This window comes from Rhamphochromis longiceps, linkage group LG8 (assembly GCF_057381845.1).
Source record: "Rhamphochromis longiceps isolate RC_006_pf linkage group LG8, R_longiceps_female_GT1.1, whole genome shotgun sequence".
NCBI classification, from domain to species: domain Eukaryota; kingdom Metazoa; phylum Chordata; class Actinopteri; order Cichliformes; family Cichlidae; genus Rhamphochromis; species Rhamphochromis longiceps.
The window spans coordinates 12,269,039-12,293,142 of NC_140564.1; the positions used below are offsets into that span (position 1 = coordinate 12,269,039).

General features: G+C 42.3%; 1 protein-coding gene across 1 annotated transcript in view; it reads left to right on the forward strand.

The window, feature by feature from the left end:
- spata20 (spermatogenesis associated 20) overlaps positions 1-24,104 on the forward strand; it is an 82,615-nt gene that overhangs the window by 27,547 nt on the left and 30,964 nt on the right. The window contains exon 13 of the mRNA XM_085415755.1: positions 20,515-20,723. Within this exon, the coding sequence (XP_085271881.1) occupies positions 20,515-20,723 (209 nt within the window). The remainder of the gene's footprint in view (positions 1-20,514; positions 20,724-24,104) is intronic.

Sequence of the window (24,104 nt, forward strand, 5' to 3'; positions counted from 1 at the left end):
AACGACTAACTAATCATGAATGAATGAGTTGAAATGTTAGCTGGTGGTTAAATGCATGAATTCCATCAATGTGATATGAGATCGGACGTGCTGGTTTTAGGTGTTGGGCGTGGCTCGACGCGCCGGGGGTGCGAGGGCCCTCATAACGCTGCTTGCAGCTTTAATTATTATTATTATTATTATTCACCCCAAACAAGGGCCTTTTTGAGGGCCTAAACATGCTCAAAAACTCATGAAATTTTGCACACATGCCAGGTCTGGTGAAAAATTTTGTATTTTAATGGTTTTACATATGAGCACTGGGAAATGGCTCTAGAGCGCCACCTATGCCTTGTTAAATGCAGCCCTACGACCACATGGTTTGAGCTACATGTATGAAATTTGGCACACATGTGTATCATGCCAAGACGAACAAAAAAGTCTGTGGGCCCATTGACGCAAACCCAACAGGAAGTCCGCCATTTGGAAGAGAAGGTGACATTTTGGCTCTAATTTTGCCATTTCCATGCCTCGAACTTTTGCGAACTCCTCCTTGGGGTTTCATTTCATAACCTTCAAATTTGGACAGTGTCAACTACACCCTTGTGCCATGTTAAATTGCGGAGCTTTTGAGTTTTCACAATACTATGAGGCCGTGGCGCCATGGCGAATTTCGATGACTCGCCATGAAAATCTTATTGCCTCTCATTTTGTCATACATTTTCTGACCTTGACCAAAGTGAACACATATGATAAGGCTCCACCCCTGAACATATTTCAACTGCCATATTTGACATCAAGGACAGCGCCACCTAGTGGGAACAGGAAATGTCATGTTTTACACTTTGGGGTACAGTATAGTGATGGGTGACATCTGCAGCCTCAAATTTCTCAAGGAAAGCCTTAAGGAGTTGGTCTTGGGTTACAGTGAAAACTGTGACTTTTCGCAAAAGGGTGTGACCCCAGCAGCATGGCGAACTTTGATGTCACGCCATGAAGAAAGAAATTAGTATAACTCAATGAAATCCAGTCTGATCAGTACCAGACTTTACAGGCATGATGTCAGACGCGCCCTGAACAGATTGATGTGCCCATTGTCGGAAATACGGACAGCGCCACCTAGTGGCAACAGGAAATGTCATGGCTTTAATTTTGTTGTACTGATTTTCACAGGTTCATCGTGGCCACCTCAAAAGCGGTGAATATCACCATCAGTCCCTCGTGATGCTTCAGTGCAAAAATTGTGACTTTAAACTGAACGGCGCACCCTGGTGGCAACGCTGTTCACCATGAAAGATGAAGTGGTTTTTGAGGGTCTTGGCAAGTTTATAGAGGCTTGAAATTTGGCACACACCTCCAATGTGACGAAGGCTTTGTTGTTATGTGATCACTTTCATTGAATATCCCAAAATGGCTCCACAGCGCCCCCTACAAAATTTCAAAACCACAGCCCCAGCTCTGTGTTTTATGTATGAATCTGAAACCTGGTAGGCTTATAGGAGATATCAAGATGTACAAAAAAGTCTCTTGGAGCAATATCCCAAATCCAACAGGAAGTCAGCCATTTTAAAATTAATGTGCAATTTTGGCAACATTTTCCCCTCTTTTCAGGCACCGTGCTTTGACGTACTCCTCCAAGGGATTTCATCAGATTGATGCAATCTCCTGTGTGTGGAATCTAAAGACCTTTGTGATGTTAAATTGCGAAGCTTTTTACGTTCAGGGAAACGGGATGGTTATGGCGGCACTTAGAGTTTGAATCACTCTCCAAAAAGCAATAATCTGCTGTCACTCAAAAACACAATGTCCAATCTCTCCCAAACGTCCCAGGTGTGATGAGACTTGAGCTCGGAAATGTTTGTTATGCCATTTGTACATAATGGTTAGAGCGCCACCTAGTGGAACGACTAACTAATCATGAATGAATGACTTGAAATGTTAGCTGGTGGTTAAATGCATGAATTCCATCAATGTGACATCAGATCGGACGTGCTGGTTTTAGGTGTTGGGCGTGGCTCGACGTGCCGGGGGTGCGAGGGCCCTCATAACGCTGCTTGCAGCTTTAATTATTATTATTATTATTATTATTATTATTATTATTATTATTCACCCCAAACAAGGGCCTTTTTGAGGGCCTAAACATGCTCAAAAACTCATGAAATTTTGCACACATGCCAGGTCTGGTGAAAAATTTTGTATTTTAATGGTTTTACTTATGAGCACTGGGAAATGGCTCTAGAGCGCCACCTATGCCTTGTTAAATGCAGCCCTACGACCACATGGTTTGAGCTACATGTATGAAATTTGGCACACATGTGTATCATTCCAAGACGAACAAAAAAGTCTGTGGGCCCATTGACGCAAACCCAACAGGAAGTCCGCCATTTGGAAGAGAAGGTGACATTTTGGCTCTAATTTTGCCATTTCCATGCCTCGAACTTTAACGAACTCCTCCTTGGGATTTGGTCCTATAAACTTCAAATTTGGACAGTGTCAACTACACCCTTGTGCCATGTTAAATTGCGGAGCTTTTGAGTTTTCACAATACCATGAGGCCGTGGCGCCATGGCGAATTTCGATGACTCGCCAAGAAAATCTTATTGCCTCTCATTTTGTCATACATTTTCTGACCTTGACCAAAGAGCACACATATGATAAGGCTCCACCCCTGAACATATTTCAAGTGCCATATTTGACATCAAGGACAGCGCCACCTAGTGGGAACAGGAAATGTCATGTTTTACACTTTGGGGTACAGTATTGTGATGGGTGACATCTGCAGCCTCATATTTCTCCAGGAAAGCCTTAAGGAGTTGGTCTTGGGGTACAGTGAAAACTGTGAGTTTTCGCGAAAGGGTGTGACCCCAGCAGCATGGCGAACTTTGATGTCTCGCCATGAAGAAACAAATTAGTATAACTCCATGAAATCCAGTCTGATTAGTACCAGACTTTACAGGCATGATGTCACACCCGCCCTGAACAGATTGATGTGCCCATTGTCAGGAATATGAAGAGCGCCACCTAGTGGGAACAGGAAATGTCATGTCTTACACTTTGTTGTACTGATTTTCACAGGTTGATCGTGGCCACCTCAAAAGCGGTGAATATCACCATCAGTCCTTGATGATGCTTTAGTGCAAAAATTGTGACTTTAAACTGAACGGCGCACCCTGGTGGCAACGCGGTTCATCATGAAAGATGAAGTGGCTTTTGAGGGGCTTGGAAAGTTTATAGAGGCTTGAAATTTGGCACACACCTCCAAATGGATGAAGGCTTTGTTGTTATGTAACCATTTTCCTTGAATAGCGCAAAATGGCTCCACAGCGCCCCCTACAATATTTCAAAACATCAGCCCCTGCTCTGTGTTTCATCTATGAGTCTGACACTTGGTAAGCTTGTGTAAGATATCAAGATGTACAAAAAAGTCTCTTGGAGCAATATCCCAAATCCAACAGGAAGTCAGCCATTTTAAAATTAATGTGTAATTTTGATGACATTTTCCCCCCTTTTCAGGCCTCATACTTTGACGAACTCCTCCAAGGGATTTCATCATATTGAAGCATTCTTCAGTGTGTAGAATCTAAAGACCTTTGTGATGTTAAATTGCGAAGCTTTTTCCGTTCAGGGAAACGGGGTGGTCATGGCGGCACGTAGAGTTTCAATCACTCGCAAAAAGCAGTAATCTGCTGTCACTAAAAAACACAATGTCCAATCTCTCCCAAAGGTCGCAGGTGTGATGAGACTCGAGCTTGGAAATGTTTGTTATGCTATTTGTCAATAATGGTTAGAGCGCCACCTAGTGGCATGACTATAATCCTGGTTGAATAAGATGAATTGTTAGCTGGTGGTTAAATGCATGAATTCCATCAATGTGACATCAGATCGGAGGTGCTGGTTTTAGGTGTTGGGCGTGGCTCGACGCGCCGGGGGTGCGAGGGCCCTCATAACGCTGCTTGCAGCTTTAATTATTATTATTATTATTATTATTAGGGCCCGAGCACCGAGAGTGCGAAGGCCCTATTGTATCTGCTCCGTTTCTTATTATTATTATTATTATTATTATTATTCAGGCGAAACAAGGGCCTTTTTGAGGGCCTAAACATGCTCAAAAACTCATGAAATTTTGCACACATGCCAGGTCTGGTGAAAAATTTTGTATTTTAATGGTTTTACATATGAGCACTGGGAAATGGCTCTAGAGCGCCACCTATGCCTTGTTAAATGCAGCCCTACGACCACATCGTTTGAGCTACATGTATGAAATTTGGCACACATGTGTATCATGCCAAGACGAACAAAAAAGTCTGTGGGCCCATTGACGCAAACCCAACAGGAAGTCCGCCATTTGGAAGAGAAGGTGACATTTTGGCTCTAATTTTGCCATTTCCATGCCTCGAACTTTTGCGAACTCCTCCTTGGGATTTGGTCGTATAAGCTTCATCTTTGGTCAGTGTCAACTACACACCTGGGCCATGTTAAATTGCGGAGCTTTTGAGTTTTCACAATACCATGAGGCCGTGGCGCCACGGCGAATTTCGATGACTCGCCATGAAAATCTTATTGCCTCTCATTCTGTCATAGATTTTCTGACCTTGACCAAAGTGAACACATATGATAAGGCTGCACCCCTGAACATATTTCAACTGCCATATTTGACACCAGGGACAGCGCCACCTAGTGGGAACAGGAAATGTCATGTTTTACACTTTGGGGTACAGTATAGTGATGGGTGACATCTGCAGCCTCAAATTTCTCCAGGAAAGCCTTAAGGAGTTGGTCTTGGGTTACAGTGAAAACTGTGAGTTTTCGCCAAAGGGTGTGACCCCAGCAGCATGGCGAACTTTGATGTCACGCCATGAAGAAACAAATTAGTATAACTCAATGAAATCCAGTCTGATCAGTACCAGACTTTACAGGCATGATGTCAGACCCGTCCTGAACAGATTGATGTGCCCATTGTCGGAAATACGGACAGCGCCACCTAGTGGCAACAGGAAATGTCATGGCTTTAACTTTGTTGTACTGATTTTCACAGGTTCATCGTGGCCACCTCAAAAGCGGTGAATATCACCATCAGTCCCTCGTGATGCTTCAGTGCAAAAATTGTGACTTTAAACTGAATGGCGCACCCTGGTGGCAACGCGGTTCATCATGAAAGATGAAGTGGCTTTTGAGGGGCTTGGAAAGTTTAAAGAGGCTTGAAATTTGGCACACACCTCCAAATGCATGAAGGCATTGTTGTTATGTAACCATTTTCCTTGAATAGCGCAAAATGGCTCCACAGCGCCCCCTACAATATTTCAAAACATCAGCCCCTGCTCTGTGTTTCATCTATGAGTCTGACACTTGGTAAGCTTGTGTAAGATATCAAGATGTACAAAAAAGTCTCTTGGAGCAATATCCCAAATCCAACAGGAAGTCAGCCATTTTAAAATTAATGTGTAATTTTGATGACATTTTCCCCCCTTTTCAGGCCTCATACTTTGACGAACTCCTCCAAGGGATTTCATCATATTGAAGCATTCTTCAGTGTGTAGAATCTAAAGACCTTTGTGATGTTAAATTGCGAAGCTTTTTCCGTTCAGGGAAACGGGGTGGTCATGGCGGCACGTAGAGTTTCAATCACTCGCAAAAAGCAGTAATCTGCTGTCACTAAAAAACACAATGTCCAATCTCTCCCAAAGGTCGCAGGTGTGATGAGACTCGAGCTTGGAAATGTTTGTTATGCTATTTGTCAATAATGGTTAGAGCGCCACCTAGTGGCATGACTATAATCCTGGTTGAATAAGATGAAATGTTAGCTGGTGATTAAAAGCATGAAATCCATCAATGTGACATCACATCGGACGTGCCAATTTGAGGTGTTGGCAGTGGCTCGACGTGCCGGGGGTGCGAGGGCCCTCATAACGCTGCTTGCAGCTTTAATTATTATTATTATTATTATTATTATTCAGGCAAAACAAGGGCCTTTTTGAGGGCCTAAACATGCTCAAAAACTCATGAAATTTTGCACACATGCCAGGTCTGGTGAAAAATTTTGTATTTTAATGGTTTTACATATGAGCACTGGGAAATGGCTCTACAGCGCCACCTATGCCTTGTTAAATGCAGCCCTACGACCACATCGTTTGAGCTACACGTATGAAATTTGGCACACATGTGTATCATGCCAAGACGAACAAAAAAGTCTGTGGGCCCATTGACGCAAACCCAACAGGAAGTCCGCCATTTGGAAGAGAAGGTGACATTTTGGCTCTAATTTTGTCATTTCCATGCCTCGAACTTTTTCGAACTCCTCCTTGGGATTTGGTCGTATAAGCTTCATCTTTGGTCAGTGTCAACTACACCCTTGGGCCATGTTAAATTGCGGAGCTTTTGAGTTTTCACAATACTATGAGGCCGTGGCGCCATGGCGAATTTCGATGACTCGCCATGAAAATCTTATTGCCTCTCATTCTGTCATACATGTTCCGATCTGGACCAAACAGCACACATATGATAAGGCTCCACCCCTGAACATATTTCAACTGCCATATTTGACATCAAGGACAGCGCCACCTAGTGGGAACAGGAAATGTCATGTTTTACACTTTGGGGTACAGTATAGTGATGGGTGACATCTGCAGCCTCAAATTTCTCCAGAAAAGCCTTAAGGAGTTGGTCTTGGGTTACAGTGAAAACTGTGACTTTTCGCAAAAGGGTGTGACCCCAGCAGCATGGCGAACTTTGATGTCACGCCATGAAGAAACAAATTAGTATAACTCAATGAAATCCAGTCTGATCAGTACCAGACTTTACAGGCATGATGTCAGACCCGCCCTGAACAGATTGATGTGCCCATTGTCGGAAATACGGACAGCGCCACCTAGTGGCAACAGGAAATGTCATGGCTTTAATTTTGTTGTACTGATTTTCACAGGTTCATCGTGGCCACCTCAAAAGCGGTGAATATCAACATCAGTCCCTCGTGATGCTTCAGTGCAAAAATTGTGACTTTAAACTGAACGGCGCACCCTTGTGGTAACGCGGTTCACCATGAAAGATGAAGTGGCTTTTGAGGGGCTTGGAAAGTTTATAGAGGCTTGAAATTTGGCACACACCTCCAAATGGATGTAGGCTTTGTTGTCATGTGATCATTTTCATTGAATAGCGCGAAATTGCTCCACAGCGCCCCCTACAAAATTTCAAAACAACAGCCCCTGCTCTGTGTTTCATCTATGAGTCTGAAACCTGGTAAGCTTATGGAAAATATCAAGATGTACAAAAAAGTCTCTTGGAGCAATATCCCAAATCCAACAGGAAGTCAGCCATTTTAAAATTAATGTGTAATTTTGGCGACATTTTCCCCTCTTTTCAGGCTTCATACTTTGACGAACTCCTCCAAGGGATTTCATCATATTGAACCATTCTCCAGTGTGTGGAATCTAAAGACCTTTGTGATGTTAAATTGCGAAGCTTTTTACGTTCAGGGAAACGGGGTGGTCATGGCGGCACGTAGAGTTTCAATCACTCGCCAAAAAGCAGTAATCTGCTGTCACTCAAAAACACAATGTCCAATCTCTCCCAAAGCTCATAGGCGGGATGAGACTCGAGCTCGGAAATGTTTGTTATGCCATTTGTACATAATGGTTAGAGCCCCACCCAGTGGAACGACTAACTAATCATGAATGAATGAGTTGAAATGTTAGCTGGTGGTTAAATGCATGAATTCCATCAATGTGACATCAGATCGGACGTGCTGGTTTTAGGTGTTGGGCATGGCTCGACGCGCCGGGGGTGCTCGGGCCCTCATAACGCTGCTTGCAGCTTTAATTATTATTATTATTATTATTATTATTATTATTATTATTATTCACCCCAAACAAGGGCCTTTTTGAGGGCCTAAACATGCTCAAAAACTCATGAAATTTTGCACACATGCCAGGTCTGGTGAAAAATTTTGTATTTTAATGGTTTTACTTATGAGCACTGGGAAATGGCTCTAGAGCGCCACCTATGCCTTGTTAAATGCAGCCCTACGACCACATGGTTTGAGCTACATGTATGAAATTTGGCACACATGTGTATCATTCCAAGACGAACAAAAAAGTCTGTGGGCCCATTTACGCAAACCCAACAGGAAGTCCGCCATTTGGAAGAGAAGGTGACATTTTGGCTCTAATTTTGCCATTTCCATGCCTCGAACTTTAACGAACTCCTCCTTGGGATTTGGTCCTATAAACTTCAAATTTGGACAGTGTCAACTACACCCTTGTGCCATGTTAAATTGCGGAGCTTTTGAGTTTTCACAATACCATGAGGCCGTGGCGCCATGGCGAATTTCGATGACTCGCCATGAAAATCTTATTGCCTCTCATTTTGTCATACATTTTCTGACCTTGACCAAAGTGAACACATATGATAAGGCTCCACCCCTGAACATATTTCAACTGCCATATTTGACATAAGGGCCAGCGCCACCTAGTGGGAACAGGAAATGTCATGTTTTACACTTTGGGGTACAGTATTGTGATGGGTGACATCTGCAGCCTCATATTTCTCCAGGAAAGCCTTAAGGAGTTGGTCTTGGGGTACAGTGAAAACTGTGAGTTTTCGCGAAAGGGTGTGACCCCAGCAGCATGGCGAACTTTGATGTCTCGCCATGAAGAAACAAATTAGTATAACTCAATGAAATCCAGTCTGATCAGTACCAGACTTTACAGGCGTGATGTCAGACCCGCCCTGAACAGATTGATGTGCCCATTGTCAGGAATATGAAGAGCGCCACCTAGTGGGAACAGGAAATGTCATGTCTTACACTTTGTTGTACTGATTTTCACAGGTTCATCGTGGCCACCTCAAAAGCGGTGAATATCAACATCAGTCCCTCGTGATGTTTCAGTGCAAAAATTGTGACTTTAAACTGAACGGCGCACCCTGGTGGCGACGCTGTTCACCATGAAAGATGAAGTGGCTTTTGAGGGTCTTGGCAAGTTTATAGAGGCTTGAAATTTGGCACACACCTCCAATGTGATGAACGCTTTGTTGTCATGTGATCATTTTCATTGAATATCACAAAATGGCTCCACAGCGCCCCCTACAAGATTTCAAAACCACAGCCCCAGCTCTGTGTTTTATGTATGAATCTGAAACCTGGTAAGCTTATGGAAAATATCAAGATGTACAAAAAAGTCTCTTGGAGCAATATCCCAAATCCAACAGGAAGTCAGCCATTTTAAAATTAATGTGCAATTTTGGCAACATTTTCCCCTCTTTTCAGGCATCGTTCTTTGACGAACTCCTCCAAGGGATTTCATCAGATTGGACCGATCTGCAGTTTGTGGAATCTAAAGACCTTTGTGATGTTAAATTGCGAAGCTTTTTACATTCAGGGAAACGGGGTGGTCATGGCGGCACGTAGAGTTTCAATCACTCGCCAAAAAGCAGTAATCTGCTGTCACTGAAAGACACAATGTCCAATCTCTCCCAAAGCTCATAGGCGTGATGAGACTTGAGCTCAGAAATGTTTGTTATGCCATTTGTACATGATGGTTAGAGCGCCACCTAGTGGAACGACTAACTAATCATGAATGAATGAGTTGAAATGTTAGCTGGTGGTTAAATGCATGAATTCCATCAATGTGACATCAGATCGGACGTGCTGGTTTTAGGTGTTGGGCGTGGCTCGACGCGCCGGGGGTGCGAGGGCCCTCATAACGCTGCTTGCAGCTTTAATTAGGGCCCGAGCACTGATAGTGCGAAGGCCCTATTGTAATTGCTCTGTTTATTATTATTATTATTATTATTATTATTATTTCGGCAAATGAATTGGCCGTTTGAGGGCCTAAACATGCTCGAAAACTCATGAAATTTTGCACACGCGTCAGGTCTGGTGAAAATTTACGTATTTTAATGTTCTCAGACATGGCCAGGGAAAATTAGCTCAGTAGCGCCACCTAGAAAAATGAAAAACGCGAGCCCCCGATATGGGTATGACCTACATGTTTGAAAGTCAGTACACCTATATAACGTTCAGAGTCGAACAAAAAAGTCTATTATGGCAATGTCCTAAACCCAACAGGAAGTCCGCCATTTTGGATTGAAGGTGACATTTTGGCTCTGATTTTACCGTTTCCATGCCTCGAACTTTAACGAACTCCTCCTTGGGGTTTGATTTCATAACCTTCATATTTGGTCAGTGTCAACTACACCCTTATGCCATGTTAAATTGCGGAGCTTTTGAGTTTTCACAATACCATGAGGCCGTGGCGCCACGGCGAATTTCGATGACTCGCCATGAAAATCTTATTGCCTCTCATTTTGTCATACATCTTCTGACCTTGACCAAAGTGAACACATATGATAAGGCTCCACCCCTGAACATATTTCAACTGCCATATTTGACATCAAGGACAGCGCCACCTAGTGGGAACAGGAAATGTCATGTTTTACACTTTGGGGTACAGTATAGTGATGGGTGACATCTGCAGCCTCAAATTTCTCCAGGAAAGCCTTAAGGAGTTGGTCTTGGGGTACAGTGAAAACTGTGGCTTTTCACGAAAGCGTGTGACCTCAGCAGCATGGCGAACTTTGATATCTCGCCATGAAGAAACAAATTAGTATAACTCCATGAAATCCAGTCTGATCAGTACCAGACTTTACAGGCATGATGTCACACCCGCCCTGAACAGATTGATGTGCCCATTGTCAGGAATATGAAGAGCGCCACCTAGTGGCAACAGGAAATGTCATGTCTTACACTTTGTTGTACTGATTTTCACAGGTTCATAGTGGCCACCTCAAAAGCGGTGAATATCACCATCAGTCCTTGATGATGCTTTAGTGCAAAAATTGTGACTTTAAACTGAACGGCGCACCCTGGTGGCAACGCTGTTCACCATGAAAAATGAAGTGGCTTTTGAGGGGCTTGGCAAGTTTATAGAGGCTTGAAATTTGGCGCACACCTCCATTGTGCTTAAGGCTTTGTTGTTATGTGATCATTTTCATTGAATAGCGCAAAATGGCTCCACAGCGCCCCCTACAAAATTTCAAAACATCAGCCCCAGCTCTGTGTTTTATGTATGAGTCTGAAACCTGGTAAGCTTATAGGAGATATCAAGATTTACAAAAAAGTCTCTTGGAGCAATATCCCAAATCCAACAGGAAGTCAGCCATTTTAAAATTAATGTGCAATTTTTGTGACATTTTCCCCTCTTTCCAGGCACCGTTCTTTGACGAACTCCTCCAAGGGATTTCATCATATTGAACCAATCTCCAGTGTGTGGAATCTAAAGACCTTTGTGATGTTAAATTGCGAAGGTTTTTACGTTCAGGGAAACGGGGTGGTCATGGCGGCATGTGGAGTTTCAGTCACTCGCCAAAAAGCAGTAATCTGCTGTCACTCAAAATCAAAATGTCCAATATGTCCCAAAGGTCGCAGGCGTGATGAGACTCGAGCTCGGAAATGTTTGTTATGCCAATTGTCAGTAATGGTTAGAGCGCCACCTAGTGGGACGACTATAATCATGATTGAATGAGATGAAATGTTAGCTGGTGGTTGAATGCATGAATGTCATTAATGTGACATCAGATCGGAGGTGCTGGTTGTAGGTGTTGGGCGTAGCTCGACGCGATGGGGTGCGAGGGCCCTCATAACGCTGCTTGCAGCTTTAATTATTAGGGCCCGAGCACTGAGAGTGCGAAGGCCCTATTGTATCTGCTCCGTTTCTTATTATTATTATTATTATTATTATTATTATTATTATTATTATTCACCCCAAACAAGGGCCTTTTTGAGGGCCTAAACATGCTCAAAAACTCATGAAATTTTGCACACATGCCAGGTCTGGTGAAAAATTTTGTATTTTAATGGTTTTACATATGAGCACTGGGAAATGGCTCTAGAGCGCCACCTATGCCTTGTTAAATGCAGCCCTACGACCACATAGTTTGAGCTACATGTATGAAATTTGGCACACATGTGTATCATGCCGAGTCGAACAAAAAAGTCTGTGGGCCCATTGATGCAAACCCAACAGGAAGTCCGCAATTTAGAAGTGAAGGTGACATTTTGGCTCTAATTTTGCCATTTCCATGCCTCGAACTTTTTCGAACTCCTCCTTGGGATTTGGGCGTATAAGCTTCAAATTTGGACAGTGTCAACTACACCCTTGTGCCATGTTAAATTGCGGAGCTTTTGAGTTTTCACAATACTATGAGGCCGTGGCGCCATGGCGAATTTCGATGACTCGCCATGAAAATCTTATTGCCTCTCATTTTGTCATACATTTTCTGACCTTGACCAAAGTGAACACATATGATAAGGCTCCACCCCTGAACATATTTCAACTGCCATATTTGACACCAGGGACAGCGCCACCTAGTGGGAACAGGAAATGTCATGTTTTACACTTTGGGGTACAGTATTGTGATGGGTGACACCTGCAGCCTCAAATTTCTCCAGGAAAGCCTTAAGGAGTTGGTCTTGGGTTACAGTGAAAACTGTGACTTTTCGCAAAAGGGTGTGACCCCAGCAGCATGGCGAACTTTGATGTCACGCCATGAAGAAACAAATTAGTATAACTCAATGAAATCCAGTCTGTTCAGTACCAGACTTTACAGGCATGATGTCAGACCCACCCTGAACAGATTGATGTGCCCATTGTCGGGAATACGGACAGCGCCACCTAGTGGCAACAGGAAATGTCATGGCTTTAATTTTGTTGTACTGATTTTCACAGGTTCATCGTGGCCACCTCAAAAGCGGTGAATATCAACATCAGTCCCTCGTGATGCTTCAGTGCAAAAATTGTGACTTTAAACTGAACGGCGCACCCTGGTGGCAACGCGGTTCACCATGAAAGATGAAGTGGCTTTTGAGGGACTTGGAAAGTTTATAGAGGCTTGAAATTTGGCACACACCTCCAAATGGATGTAGGCTTTGTTGTCATGTGATCATTTTCATTGAATAGCTCGAAATTGCTCCACAGCGCCCCCTACAAAATTTCAAAACAACAGCCCCTGCTCTGTGTTTCATCTATGAGTCTGAAACCTGGTACGCTTATGGAAAATATCAAGATGTACAAAAAAGTCTCTTGGAGCAATATCCCAAATCCAACAGGAAGTCAGCCATTTTAAAATTAATGTGTAATTTTGGCGACATTTTCCCCTCTTTTCAGGCTTCATACTTTGACGAACTCCTCCAAGGGATTTCATCATATTGAACCATTCTCCAGTGTGTGGAATCTAAAGACCTTTGTGATGTTAAATTGCGAAGCTTTTTACGTTCAAGGAAACGGGGTGGTCATGGCGGCACGTGGAGTTTCAATCACTGGCCAAAAAGCAGTAATCTGCTGTCACTCAAAGACACAATGTCCAATCTCTCCCAAAGGTCGCAGGCGTGATGAGACTCGAGCTCGGAAATGTTTGTTATGCCCTTTGTCTATAATGGTTAGAGCGCCACCTAGTGGGACGACTATACTCATGGTTGAACCAAATGAAATGTTAACTGGTGGTTAAATGCATGAATTCCATCAATGTGACATCAGATCGGACGTGCTGGTTTCAGGTGTTGGGCATGGCTCGACACGCCGGGGGTGCGAGGGCCCTCATAACGCTGCTTGCAGCTTTAATTATTATTATTATTCACCCCAAACAAGGGCCTTTTTGAGGGCCTAAACATGCTCAAAAACTCATGAAATTTTGCACACATGCCAGGTTTGGTGAAAAATTTTGTATTTTAATGGTTTTACATATGAGCACTGGGAAATGGCTCTACAGCGCCACCTATGCCTTGTTAAATGCAGCCCTACGACCACACGGTTTGAGCTACATGTATGAAATTTGGCACACATGTGTATCATGCCAAGACGAACAAAAAAGTCTGTGGGCCCATTGACGCAAACCCAACAGGAAGTCCGCCATTTTGGATTGAAGGTGACATTTTGGCTCTAATTTTGCCATTTCCATGCCTCGAACTTTGGCGAACTCCTCCTTGGGGTTTGATTTCATAACCTTCATATTTGGTCAGTGTCAACTACACCCTTGTGCCATGTTAAATTGCGGAGCTTTTGAGTTTTCACAATACGGTGAGGCCGTGGCGCCATGGCGAATTTCGATGACTCGCCATGAAAATCTTATTGCCTCTCATTTTGTCATACATTTTCTGACCTTGACCAAAGAGCACACATATGATAAGGCTCCACCCCTGAACATATTTCAAGTGCCATATTTGACATAAGGGCCAGCGCCACCTAGTGGGAACAGGAAATGTCATGTTTTACACTTTGGGGTACAGTATAGTGATGGGTGACATCTGCAGCCTCAAATTTCTCCAGGAAAGCCTTAAGGAGTTGGTCTTGGGTTACAGTGAAAACTGTGAGTTTTCGTGAAAGGGTGTGACCCCAGCAGCATGGTGAACTTTGATATCTCGCCATGAAGAAACAAATTAGTATAACTCAATGAAATCCAGTCTGATTAGTACCAGACTTTACAGGCATGATGTCACACCCGCCCTGAACAGATTGATGTGCCCATTGTCAGGAATATGAAGAGCGCCACCTAGTGGGAACAGGAAATGTCATGTCTTACACTTTGTTGTACTGATTTTCACAGGTTCATAGTGGCCACCTCAAAAGCGGTGAATATCACCATCAGTCCTTGATGATGCTTCAGTGCAAAAATTGTGACTTTAAACTGAACGGCGCACCCTGGTGGCAATGCTGTTCACCGTGAAAAATGAAGTGGCTTTTGAGGGGCTTGGAAAGTTTATAGAGGCTTGAAATTTGGCGCACACCTCCATTGTGCTTAAGGCTTTGTTGTTATGTGATCATTTTCATTGAATAGCGCAAAATGGCTCCACAGCGCCCCCTACAAAATTTCAAAACATCAGCCCCAGCTCTGTGTTTTATGTATGAGTCTGAAACCTGGTAAGCTTATAGGAGATATCAAGATGTACAAAAAAGTCTCTTGGAGCAATATCCCAAATCTAACAGGAAGTCAGCCATTTTAAAATAAATGTGTAATTTTTGTGATATTTTCCACTCTTTCCAGGCACCGTTCTTTGACGAACTCCTCCAAGGGATTTCATCATATTGAACCAATCTCCAGTGTGTGGAATCTAAAGACCTTTGTTATGTTAAATTGCGAAGCTTTTTACGTTCAGGGAAACGGGGTGGTCATGGCGGCATGTGGAGTTTCAGTCACTCGCCAAAAAGTAGTAATCTGCTGTCACTCAAAATCAAAATGTCCAATATGTCCCAAAGGTCGCAGGCGTGATGAGACTCGAGCTCGGAAATGTTTGTTATGCCATTTGTCAGTAATGGTTAGAGCGCCACCTAGTGGAACGACTAACTAATCATGAATGAATGAGTTGAAATGTTAGCTGGTGGTTAAATGCATGAATTCCATCAATGTGACATCAGATCGGAGGTGCTGGTTTTAGGTGTTGGGCTTGGCTCGACGCGCCGGGGGTGCGAGGGCCCTCGTAACGCTGCTTGCAGCTTTAATTACATTTTTGTGTTTGTGTGTTAGTGAGGTCGTCTTTAGCGCTCGCCTGTGGCTGGAGTCACCCCAGCCAGATGACATGTTGCTGTGTGACTGAAAAGGCTGTTGTCCTCTTTTGTTTTGTTTTTTAAACTAAGAAAACAAAAATGATTCAGAAGCTGGCTTAGTAATGTCTGTGTGTGAGTGTAGGGAAGGTTGAGATTGTGTTCTATTGAAAAACAATATTTGATGTGTCTGATGTTAAATCTAATTTAAAATGTTTTTTTGTTTTTTTTAAGTTTTCAATTTAAAGACTTTGCACCAGCAGACACTCTGTGCCAATACTGCAGTAGTTTTCTAAATCACTGCATAGTGTGGGTGTTTCTAAAGACCCAGACTTCATGAGGCTCATGCAACAAAGATTTTAGGGAAATAAACTTCTCATTATTATATATCAGGGCTCTAGACTAACTTTTTGCCATGGGCGTACCGGCACAAAAGTTAGGCGCACACAAATTGTATAATAATTTATATAATATAATGTGTTTTTCTGGATACACTGTGCTTTTTCAGCATTCAAAGATTGATGACACCGTGTCAGAGCACTGGCTATGAATTTCAGAAGGATCAGGCCTTAACTTAACAGAAAAGTTAGCAATAGTTCTTTTCCTATTACAGCTACATCCACTTCTGTCGTGCCTAGGCTGCTCACTAGGGCTGGGTATCATCACTGATTTCTATAATCCATTCGATTCCGGTTTTCAAAGTCCCAATTCGATTCAACTTAGCCTCAGACAGTCAGAAATATTATAATTCTGATCATTTATCAGTACTGACTTCATCACAATTGTGAACATCACAGCAGATGCCTTTGTGTGAAAGTAACTGAGAATAAAACACAGAAAAACATGAAGGAGATTTTCCTGGTCTGGCTTTTTATAGCAGATAACCTTAAAAATATTCTACAATGTTCTGCATATAAAGTTTAAATTTCTTCAGTATTGAACAACAGAAAAAACAGGCTTTCTTGTCCGAGGTCATTTAAGTGAAAAAAGTGAAGAAAAGTGAAAAAAAGAAAAGAAAAAGACAGCAGCCACAGCGCTGTAAACAACGGTAGACTGGTGGGCAATAAGCGAATGAATAATACAGAAAACAGAGATTGGAGACGAGAAACTGTTCTTGAAGTACAGAGAGAGAGAGAGAGAGAGCGAGCTAGCTGTGCATGAAGTGTGATTTTAATAGTCGTGGAAGCAAAACAGCAAAATTTGTGACGACATTGATCAAATGTGAAGCGTAGTTTGCTGCTTCTTTGGTGAATTTTGGTTGGAGAGACAAAACCTGCAGCTCAGAATCAGCGCAAAAAGACGTAAACACAGCGCGGACCGGACGCATCAGAATCGCTAAGCTCCGACAGCGTGTCCATCTACGGGCCGTCGGGTGAGAAAGCCGAGAAAGACAAAGCTGATTCTGATGCGTCGGTCCGCTCTGTGTTTACGTCTTTGTGTAGAATCCGTGTACCTGCTCTCATCTGCTGTTTGGTTGTTGTTGAAATGGTTTTGTGGCGTTTCTGGCAAAACACAGTTATATTTAAAAGTCAGGATTTAATGAATTGATATCGCTTTATTCAAGCTACTCACCTCCCACTTCCACCTGCACTTTCAACTGGACCACGGCCATTCAGAGAGGTCCCGCCCCTGACTATCTCTGATTGGTTTAGTCCACGATAGGGGCAAAATGTGTGTCTGTTGTTGACCACAGGGAAGGTTGCGTATTTATTTTATTTTTTTTTTTTTTGCTACCCGAACATTTGGTCTCACAGGTGCAACCAAATGTTTGTTTTTTTAGTCGCACCACTGAAAAATTTGGTTGCATTTGTGACCAAATTGGTCGCACTCTAGAGCCCTGTATATTAGGGGTGCAACGATACACAAAATTCACGGTTCGGTTCGGTTCGATACTTTGGTGTCACGGTTCGATATTTTTTCGATACAAAAAAATGTTCATGCCTTTTTAATTTGTCATTTATTAAAATTATAAATATATATTTTAACTCAAAAGTACAGTTTTTAAATTTAACCCTAACCCTTGTGCGCGTTTTTTATTTTGACAGCTAATGCGCACCTGCGGACCACTTATGTGCACCCCAGGTTATTTAGCTCGTCATATTGCAGCCACAGAAATTCTTTTGTCCATGAAACCATAAAGCTGCACTTTCTTTTTGCCTTATAGTCTCATTTGTCATAACTTCTCCGTTTTGTGGTAAGCTTTTCTTTGGCTGTCACTTCTTCACCCCGACCTGTCTTATTTGGCTCAGCAGAACTGAAATATAAATCCTGCTGCTTTTACACACGCACTCACATAAGCTCAGCGATTCTCTGCGCGATCAACCTCTCACATGTTTAAGCTTGCTGCGGGAGATTTCACTTGTCATGTTTGCATAGTAAGCTAACGATTAATAAGACGATGTCAGAGGAATTGGTGCACAAATTATCATCACTCACAGATCAGTGCTGTCATTGCAAAGTGAAAGCAAAAAAACAAGCGCAAATTCAAACGCGATTTCAATATGTCACATATTGACAGTGGCTCACCGATGCCAATGACATAATTACCCAGCTACATTTCTGAAAGAATGCAAAAGCATTGACATATATTTTTCCTACAATAGCCCGACGGGCAGGGCAGAGAGATTTTTGTAGCCCGACTGGAAAGATCGCTAGCTCCGGGACGTCGGGCTAGCGATTTTGCAAGCCCTGTATCTGATTGAGGAATCACTCATCTTTGGAAAAGAGAGTTTATTACAGAGAAATGTCTCTTTCCAAAATAAAAGCTATACTATCCGCTTCTTCTGGGCTATATTCTCAGCAGCATAAGGAGAATCATGTGATAACAGCTGTCTAAATGACTCGGCTAAAGTTAGTAGCATGCTTGTTGTTTTTGTCTTTGCACTAGGATGATGTCGGCGTAAATGTGCAGTCATATTCGTTGTGTTCCCACTAGTGCTTTCAGGTTAATCTCGTTGAAATGACCTTAACGCCACAACACGGCAAATCTCCGTTAACGAGCTACCGCCGATCGCCCCGTGCATGGGGCTAGACGGCCAACACGTTAACGAGCTAACTGCGCTAACACACTAGTTAATTAAGCATTGCATGGCACATCCAACATACTGTTTTACTTTAGTCCATGACTTGCTTACCTTCAGGGTCATACGTCACATGAAAACCAAAATAATTCCAAACGCCAGATCTGAATGAGGGTGGGGGAGGTGCCCTGCGCTCTTCCTCCTGACTATGCTGTCTGTGTGGAGCGCTCAGTGGATCTGCGCTCGACAGTGCAGCCTAGGCGGAGTAGTCGAACGCAGATTCACTGAGCGCTCCACACAGACAGCATCGTCAGAAGGAAAGTTGATAAAATAAATTACAAATGTTGTATTGTTCGATACATATGCGTACCGAACCGAAAGCACTGTATCGAACGGTTCAATATCGATACGAATATCGTTGCACCCCTACTGTATATATATCTGCTTTATAAGCTCAGTACTGTGCAAAAGTATTAAGCCAGTGTAAAATTTCTTTATATTTTGTAAGGAAAGTGGGAAATGAATGCAGCGATTTACTGAAACGTGCAAGCATAAATGGAAGTACAGAATATGAGGCAAAAAACGAGTTTTCACAGTTCTGTCAAGCAATAACTGGAATGACCAGATTTATTCTTCAGCACAGCTTGAATTCTTATGGTCAAGATTTCTTATAATTTCTTTATCAATCTCAAGGAATATTTGTCTGGGCATCTTAAAGGACTTGTAACAGGGTTCGTACGGGTGCTTAAATACTTGAAAATGCTTGAATTTTAATGTTGTCTTTTCAAGGTTTGAAAAGTGCTTGAATTTTTAGATGTGGCGCTTAAAAGTGCTTGAAAGTGTAACTGTATTTCATTCACCACAAATAACTATCTGATTGAATAGTTTTCTTATCAGATAGAGAAATAATATGAGTCGCAAAATGTAAAAGAAAAATTTCCCCGCCTGGGCTGCCTTGCGTCTGTTTCAACGTGTGACCCCGCCCTTCCCTCGGACAGTCAGGGATGAGTGCGCTAACATACCTGTAGGTTGCTGTTTTAACGAGTGTTTGATGGAAAACGACAATGGCGGAGTTTGCGCTCTCCAGTCGCGTGATAGGTGAGTCCTAGTAAATAATTTTCCAGTACGTGTACCCCATATGGAAAAGATATATAGATACAAACTTTATAAGATTTATGTCTTGTGTGAAACTTGTATGAAAAGTATACAAGAGTGAAAACAGGTATAAGATCCCTTAAAAATTATATAAATGAAACTTGTATGTTTTGGATACTTACTTACATCAAGTTGCTGGAAGGAATTATTTATGTTTCAAACTCAAAAAACAACGTCTGTCCCCATGCACTCACTCAGACGGGGTGCCGTCATAAGAATTGGAGGGGAAAAGTAGCACGGGGTGGAATAACCCTCGAATTTAGAAGCTGATTTGCAGCGACTCAGTAGCAACATTGTGAAGGACAAGTCTTGAACAATAAATCAGAATCAATTTCACTGACAGAGAATGATTTTGGTAGAAATTGGTAGGACAAAAGAACTCGTCTGAATGAAGTGGAGGAGGAAAAAGAGTTACTTCAAACGTCAGACATCTTATGTATGCAGTTGTGTGCCTATGCGAATGTCTTTGCCTTTACTATAGAAACACAGATGAATAATTACACATTGAGAAAAATGCTTCAGGAAGTGATTATACTCAGCTAACTATGTGTATTATAATGTAGTCGTGGATTGTCCCAAGTATCTCCTTCAGGCTCTTTGTAATGCCTTTGTAAGGCAGTCCCTCCACATTTCTTTAGCATCTGGCTGTTTGTCTTCCTCAGGCAGTATAAAAAAGTAAAGCATGGAATGGAGAAAAAAACAAAGCAAAACTAGTTCACTAAAAGTAACTCATGTCAACGCATCGATCAATAAATTCTTAATGAAAATTGTCCTGATTCCCACTCTCCTCTCCTGCTCCTCTGATTTTCACTTTCTCCCTCTGCGCTCTGCAGATCTCCGTCTATCTCTGGCTTCCTGGATGACTATGCCTTCATCATATGTGGTTTGCTGGACCTGTACGAGGCCACGCTACAAACAGAGTGGCTGCAGTGGGCTGAGGAGCTGCAGCTGAGGCAGGACGTGTTGTTCTGGGATGATCAGGGCGGAGGCTACTTCTGCAGTGATCCCACTGACAGCACAGTACTGCTGCAGCTGAAAGAGGGTGAGGGATGGATGCATTAGCTGCTTTTTTTTTTTTTTTTTACACCATAGGAACATTTGAAGATGCTCAATGCACTTAACTTCAATAAGAACTACAATATCTTACCCCCAGCAAAGTCCCTGCTCAGGAGGGTTGGCACATTCTGGAAGTTTAGGGATGTGTGAGTGGTGACTGCTTTTTGTTAGGATAACTTACTTTTTATAAAGATAACATTTAAATCTGGCCCAAGCACAGCTTTTGATTGCTCTGTTTGAGCAAGACAAGAGAGGCTTACACAGCTGGAACGTCTGGTTTGCCATGTTTTTAGAAAGTCTTGTCAGAATAGCTGTTTCTACATCAGTGAACTAATTTGCCTAATCTCTGAGGTTCTTCAGACTGAAGTGGAATCACATATGAACAACAGTGTAAAGGAACCTTTTCTTTCTTTGAAGTTTCAGGGACAGAATAGGTACCTGGAGTGGAAATGTAGGTGCTGATAGATTGGTAGATCATCTCAGTATGGGTGTTGAGGCAAACATGATTTCTTTCTTATAAAATGAAAATAAACTACTTAGATATCTGAAATCTCTGTTATCTTACCTGTGTCTACAATATTAGTAGTGAATTTAAATACATAACTCTGGAAGACATTACCATCATGTCAGAGCATGATGGTAATGTCGCCTGTGGCAATTAGGAATCCGCAAGGAGTGTGATTTTACAGTGTCATAGAGCGGACAATTTGAGTGATTGTACTCTGAGCTATAGTGATTCATACGTCTTTTGTTTCTAAAATATGAAAGCCAACAAAAACATCACAGTTTGTATTTAGCATTTTTTGTGACTCATACTGAATAACTAACTTCTTCTGTTTAAAAACTTGCTAGTGTTTTTGAATGTTGTATTTTAACCCTCTAGAAATCTAACTGCTCTGTAAAGTTTCAACATACACTACATATAAGAGATATAATGTAGCTACCTTAATGATCTCTCACACACACACACACACACACACACACACACACACACACACACACACACACACACACACACACACACACACATACCGACCGATCTATAACCACTATATGAACCCTATAGTCAGCTCCTCTGACTTTAAGTCCTATGGATAATATACAGTTTATACAAAGAGGCAAATTAGCCATGGAGTCAAAAGTGTGTTAAATGGAAGTCTGTGGTCTTGAATAGCTTTAAGTGGGTCTTCAAGGAACAACAGTTTTGATATTAGACCTGAAGATTTGCCCAGATTAGTAACTGAAAGGAGCACGAGTGCTCGAATGCAGTGATTGTGTTGTTAGATGAGCACAGAGGTGATCAGGAAAAGTCTTTAACGTCCATTCTCCTGGGCTCACAAATGTCTGTAGAAAACTTAGGGTAATTTTGTTAAGCAGTCATGTAATGTTTTTTTTTTAAGCTTCCAGCTGCTCCTGTCAAGCAGTAGAAAAATAAGTCAAGTGATTAACAAACTGAGAAGGGTTCAAGCTTTGGATACACATGGAGTCAAATGTGACATCAGAAAATGATGCCAGTCGACTAAGCAACAGGCCGAAAGTGCTACAGGCATGTACACACATCTGCTGTAATATTGGAAGTTCTGTTGAGCTGTTAGAACATAAATAACAAACTGGTGCTGCTACTGTGGGGCATGTGGCAAGTGTGTTTAAAGATGCAGGTTGGATTGACAAACAGGTGAAAGATTAATAGCACTACTGCAGAATACCGCTGCGGCTCAGGCAAAGTGTGAGGATGTAGCTCAGAGAGATGAATAAATACTAAGTTTGAGATGTGTCTGCAGAATTGGAAATTGGCAGAAGTTGACCACACTGAGTTAAACAAACAGAGGAGGCATGAATGGATGCTGAGTTACTGGATGAGCGTAATCATTAATTGCTCATCTTTTCATGTACCGTCCATCTCTTTCTCGCCTATGTATATCTTCCACCTTATTGATCGATTTGGATCTTAACACGATGGAAGCCTCGTCTGTAATATCTCTGTCAGTCTCCCTCTATTGCTACACTTTAAATGTTAGTGAAAAGGCAAGAAGGCACAGATTGGTGGATAGACTGATGAATAGCTGGAGGATAAAAGAGGGGAGCAGAGGAGTATTGACCTCCTCCTATCTACCTTCAGCACTGTAAAAGCCTCACTCATTCAAGCTGAACCTCTTCAACTTGAAAGCACTCAAAGACTGATGCTCTGATTCTTCGGCTACTTTGATCACCAGGCCTGTCAAATATGTCTTCTTTTTGTCTCTCAGTCCATCTGCTCCTGACAGGCTGGAACAGGACGACAATCTGCAGTGGGAATCTCAAACCCACCTTCTGCTTCTGCCTGCTCTCATCTTGCTTACATCTTCATTCTTTTCCAATTATTACATGTTCTTCCTTGCTGCCCTCGTACTTACCTTTTAGCCTTGTAGGGTTTGTTTCTTTTCCTTCCTCAGTATGGGCCTTTTCATGTTGATTACAAATATAAGCACAATTGGGCCGCAAATAGTTTTCCTTACAAACAGTACTAGAGTGTTGTTTTGTTTCAGGCTATTCGATAAATAAAAATCTGTTTTCTGCTTGAGGAAATGAAACCCAACCCAGAAACAATCCTACTGATTTCCCAGTGACTGAAGTCTTGTCTTTGACCTGGTCCTGTGCCTCAGCTTTACAATGATTTTGAACCTGGTAAATGACAAAACAGGTGGCATTGCATTAGACTAGCATCAGCATGGTGCAGGAAACCTTTGAGGACAATATTTTCAGCAATATCTAACATAATATAAGTGATTGATGGAGCTGTGATGAGATGTGGGACATTTGGGCCAGGCCCCTAGTGGACAAGCTGTGTAAGGCCAGTATTTATGTGTTTGTTCGTTATTTATCACAAATGCACTGAAAATATCTGATCTAATCTAAAATTGGCATATAACTGTAGAGAATAAATTGAATGATTAAAAAGGTTAGAAATAGATTGAACAAGGTACACGAATGGCCACTAAAAATGAAAAATGTTGTCTAACCTTGTTTTCCACTAAGAACTTAAACCTTTCCTGCAGTGGAAAGTTTGGAGTTTTGTAGAAATAATTCCTTTAGATGCCTAAAGTTTTGCTAATTAAAATCTTCTTATGTAAAAGGTAGTGATGAAACAGTGTATTACTATAGAAGTAGAAGAAGTAGCACTGTGCAGACAGACTGACAGCCTGCTGTTTCAGAGATTCAATCCTGAATTGGGTGAATTTTTCCAACTTTTCCAGCTGGATAGTCACGTTCGGGGCACAGTCACTTTGACTGATAGGTGTCCCAAGACAGACAGTTATAGTGTCTACTGACACCCCCCCCCCCCCCCCCCCTTTACACAATGTGTTATGTGTGTAAAGCACACCTGTCC